The sequence below is a fragment of the Panulirus ornatus genome, chromosome 23 (genome assembly GCF_036320965.1).
Source record: "Panulirus ornatus isolate Po-2019 chromosome 23, ASM3632096v1, whole genome shotgun sequence".
In the NCBI taxonomy this organism is placed as follows: domain Eukaryota; kingdom Metazoa; phylum Arthropoda; class Malacostraca; order Decapoda; family Palinuridae; genus Panulirus; species Panulirus ornatus.
The window spans coordinates 17,229,029-17,233,761 of record NC_092246.1 but is presented as its reverse complement, the minus strand read 5'-3'; the positions used below and the strand labels follow the sequence as shown (position 1 = coordinate 17,233,761).

General features: G+C 41.5%; 1 protein-coding gene across 1 annotated transcript in view; it reads left to right on the top strand.

The window, feature by feature from the left end:
- Positions 1–704: 704 nt before the first annotated feature.
- The window catches only part of LOC139756956 (uncharacterized), a 12,405-nt gene continuing 8,376 nt past the window's right edge, over positions 705–4,733 (top strand). Inside the window, exons 1-2 of the mRNA XM_071676901.1 lie at positions 705–744; positions 1,816–2,174. Coding sequence (XP_071533002.1) covers positions 733–744; positions 1,816–2,174 — 371 coding nt within the window. The 5' untranslated portion in view covers positions 705–732. The remainder of the gene's footprint in view (positions 745–1,815; positions 2,175–4,733) is intronic.

The following is a 4,733-nucleotide window of genomic DNA, read 5'->3' as shown; positions in this document are numbered from 1 at the left end:
TGGAGGGAGCAAGGAGAAGAGGGAGACCAAATTGGAGGTGGAAAGATGGAGTGAAAAAGATTTTGTGTGATCGGGGCCTGAACATGCAGGAGGGTGAAAGGAGGGCAAGGAATAGAGTGAATTGGAGCGATGTGGTATACCGGGGTTGACGTGCTGTCAGTGGATTGAATCAAGGCATGTGAAGCGTCTGGGATAAACCATGGAAAGCTGTGTAGGTATGTATATTTGCGTGTGTGGACGTATGTATATACATGTGTATGGGGGGGGTTGGGCCATTTCCTTCGTCTGTTTCCTTGCGCTACCTCGCAAACGCGGGAGACAGCGACAAAGTATAAAAAATAAAAAATATATATATATATATATATATATATATATATATATATATATATATATATATATATATATATATATATATATATAGCGCAGCTGAGATCGAATTGATTTGGGCTTCAGTTGACCGCGCCTTCTCAGCTAAACATAAAAAAAAAATGATAAAAAAAAACAGCCAAGATGACTTGGACATCAGAACACAAATATTCAAGAGAGAGAAAAAAAATCGACCGTCATGGGAAAGTTCAGTGGAACAGATCACGTGAGGAATGAGAGAAGGGAGGTGTTGTTATGAAGGTTGTAGAGTCATGATCTGTTCTTGACCACCGTCACTATATAAGCTGCATGACCCCCAACATTGATCATTCACCTGTACACACTCACCGCTGATATCAACAAAACATGAAGACTCTGGTGAGTTCACATAGATGGGTGAGTGAGCTCTGGGACTTAAGGGTGGGACAGAGTGGCGAAGTTCACACAGATGGGTTACTTACTTAACCCTGGGGTTTAAGGATGGGACAGAGTGGCGAAGTTCACACAGATGGGTTACTTACTTAACCCTGGGGTTTAAGGGTGGGACAGAGTGGCGAAGTTCACACAGATGGGTTACTTAACCCTGGGGCTTAAGGGTGGGACAGGGTGGCGAAGTTCACACAGATCTGTTACTTAACCCTGGGGCTTAAGGATGGGACAGGGTGGCGAAGTTCACACAGATCTGTTACTTAACCCTGGGGCTTAAGGGTGGGACAGAGTGGCGAAGTTCACACAGATCTGTTACTTAACCCTGGGGCTTAAGGATGGGACAGAGTGGCGAAGTTCACACAGATCTGTTACTTAACCCTGGGGCTTAAGGGTGGGACAGAGTGGCGAATGATTTAGATTCGTGGATTCTGAGGCCAGGCTGGGCCCCGTGTATTGTATAAAAAGTACCTCGCACATCAGCAGATATAGCCTCCATGATTATGGTATAGAGAGTTTCCTCTTTTCATGCCAATGACCACGTCAAAAACAGAACTCAGAATCTAAGAAAAAGTAAAACTTATATAGGATTCTTTCATGATATACATTTCACAGCGACACGTCAGAATCTTTTTTTTGTTATGGAATCGAATGAATATGAAATTCAGAATAGGTGATGTGGTGCATGAGTTTAGACATGAGGACCTTCATGAAGAAGTTCAGAGTTCGATATTGAAGGCAGCGTTAATGATAACAGTGATTTCAACGTGTGAAGATCATAATTAGTTTCAAAACTTAATGATAAGGTCCTCAAGACGACAAGGAAGCTAAGGTGATGAATTTTCTTTGAGACCTCAAGGGTTGGTAATACATTCTGATGACGTAGTAGTACACTCTGATGACGTAGTACTACCCTCTGATGACGTAGTAGTACACTCTGATGACGTAGTAGTACACTCCGATGACGTAGTAGATTACATGCATTGTTAATTCTGTTCTGATTGGTTGTATCTTTCTTCTCAGGTTGTTGTGCTGTTGGCCACCCTCGTGGTAGCAAAGGACAAGCGAGAGGCGGAGCCTTCCTACGGTGGCCACGACCTGGGCCATGGTGGTGGCCATGGTAGCGGCCTGAGCCTTGGTGGTGGTGGTGGAGGTGGTGGTGGCTATGGTGGTGGCCACATCGGTGGCATCGTCGTAGGCCACGGACACGGGCATGGCCACGGCTACGGCTATGGCCACGGCGAGGTCCACTCCTTCCACGTAGGGCACGGCAACGGAGCGGCGTACGGGTACAAGGCGGCCGTGGAACATCCTGGCCACGGTCTCTCCTACCAGAGGAGACATGGCTTTGTCGCCCCTCACTATGGCTATGGCTACCACTGAACACACGACTCAACACCACTACTGGTTACTCATAGCATTATATTCTACGCCATAGATTCTCTGTTTACTTTCTCTTCCGTCTGTTCAACGCTGGAATTATAAAAAAAGGACAAGAAACAACAAACACATGAGTTATCATTGCCACTGTGACAATTGTTTTTTACAAGTATGCTCAAACGGCACGGGTAAATGAACGCCCTAATGAAGGCCAACTCATTATATATATATATATATATATATATATATATATATATATATATATATATATGTGTGTGTGTGTGTGTGTGTGTGTGTGTGTGTCTATGTTTCCGTTTGTCTATCTGTCTGTCTGTTTCTGTCTATATTGGTGTAACCTGGGAGCAGGTTTTCTCTGTTGTGCACATAGAAAAAACACTAACAACTCTAGACATGCTGTCGTATTCAAATTATATATATATATATATATATATATATATATATATATATATATATATATATATATATATACTTTTTTTTTTTTTTGCTTTGTCGCTGTCTCCCGCGTTTGCGAGGTAGCGCAAGGAAACAGACGAAAGAAATGGCCCAACCCACCCCCATACACATGTATATACATACGTCCACACACGCAAATATACATACCTACACAGCTTTCCATGGTTTACCCCAGACGCTTCACATGCCTTGATTCAATCCACTGACAGCACGTCAACCCCGGTATACCACATCGCTCCAATTCACTCTATTCTTTGCCCTCCTTTCACCCTCCTGCATGTTCAGGCCCCGATCACACAAAATCTTTTTCACTCCATCTTTCCACCTCCAATTTGGTCTCCCTCTTCTCCTCGTTCCCTCCACCTCCGACACATATATCCTCTTGGTCAATCTTTCCTCACTCATTCTCTCCATGTGCCCAAACCATTTCAAAACACCCTCTTCTGCTCTCTCAACCACGCTCTTTTTATTTCCACACATCTCTCTTACCCTTACGTTACTTACTCGATCAAACCACCTCACACCACACATTGTCCTCAAACATCTCATTTCCAGCACATCCATCCTCCTGCGCACAACTCTATCCATAGTCCACGCCCCGCAACCATACAACATTGTTGGAACCACTATTCCTTCAAACATACCCATTTTTGCTTTCCGAGATAATGTTCTCGACTTCCACACATTCTTCAAGGCTCCCAGAATTTTCGCCCCCTCCCCCACCCTATGATCCACTTCCGCTTCCATGGTTCCATCCGCTGCCAGATCCACTCCCAGATATCTAAAACACTTCACTTCCTCCAGTTTTTCTCCATTCAAACTCACCTCCCAATTGAATTGACCCTCAACCCTACTGTACCTAATAACCTTGCTCTTATTCACATTTACTCTTAACTTTCTTCTTTCACACACTTTACCAAACTCAGTCACCAGCTTCTGCAGTTTCTCACATGAATCAGCCACCAGCGCTGTATCATCAGCGAACAACAACTGACTCACTTCCCAAGCTCTCTCATCCCCAACAGACTTCATACTTGCCCCTCTTTCCAAAACTCTTGCATTCACCTCCCTAACAACCCCATCCATAAACAAATTAAACAACCATGGAGACATCACACACCCCTGCCGCAAACCTACATTCACTGAGAACCAATCACTTTCCTCTCTTCCTACACGTACACATGCCATACATCCTCGATAAAAACTTTTCACTGCTTCTAACAACTTGCCTCCCACACCATATATTCTTAATACCTTCCACAGAGCATCTCTATCAACTCTATCATATGCCTTCTCCAGATCCATAAATGCTACATACAAATCCATTTGCTTTTCCAAGTATTTCTCACATACATTCTTCAAAGCAAACACCTGATCCACACATCCTCTACCACTTCTGAAACCACACTGCTCTTCCCCAATCTGATGCTCTGTACATGCCTATACCTCTCAATCAATACCTCATATAATTTGCAGGAATACTCAACAAACTTATACTCTGTATATTTGCAATATATATATATATATATATATATATATATATATATATATATATATATATATATATATATATATATATATATATATATATATATATAATCAAACGCCGTTGTAACACAAAGGCTTTTTAAACCTTCCTCATGACGGGCATGAAGGAGCTGGTGGTAAAAAGAACATAATGCGTTGCTTTCAGAGAAATATTCTCTTTTTTTTTCTTTCTCTCTTTTCATTCGCAACTTACGAGATCAAACAGTTATGATGTAAAAAAAAATCCAGTCCAAAAAACACGACAAGGACTAGGATAAGAAAAATCCTTCACCGTTATCCAAAACTTTTAATTATATTTTCAGAACTAAAACTTTAGAGAAGAGAAAAAAAAATATATATATATATATTCTCTTTACATCCGAACAAAGCCGACATTTTGCGTACGTACTGCAATTAATGAACAAAAAAAAATCTGAAATCAAACATTTTCTTTTGGTGAAAGTAATCTCAATTTTTTATTTTTTTTTTTTCTATTTCATTTTCGCTTACATTGAAGATAAACCTTGGCGTAAATATACCCACAGGAAATCATTTATTTT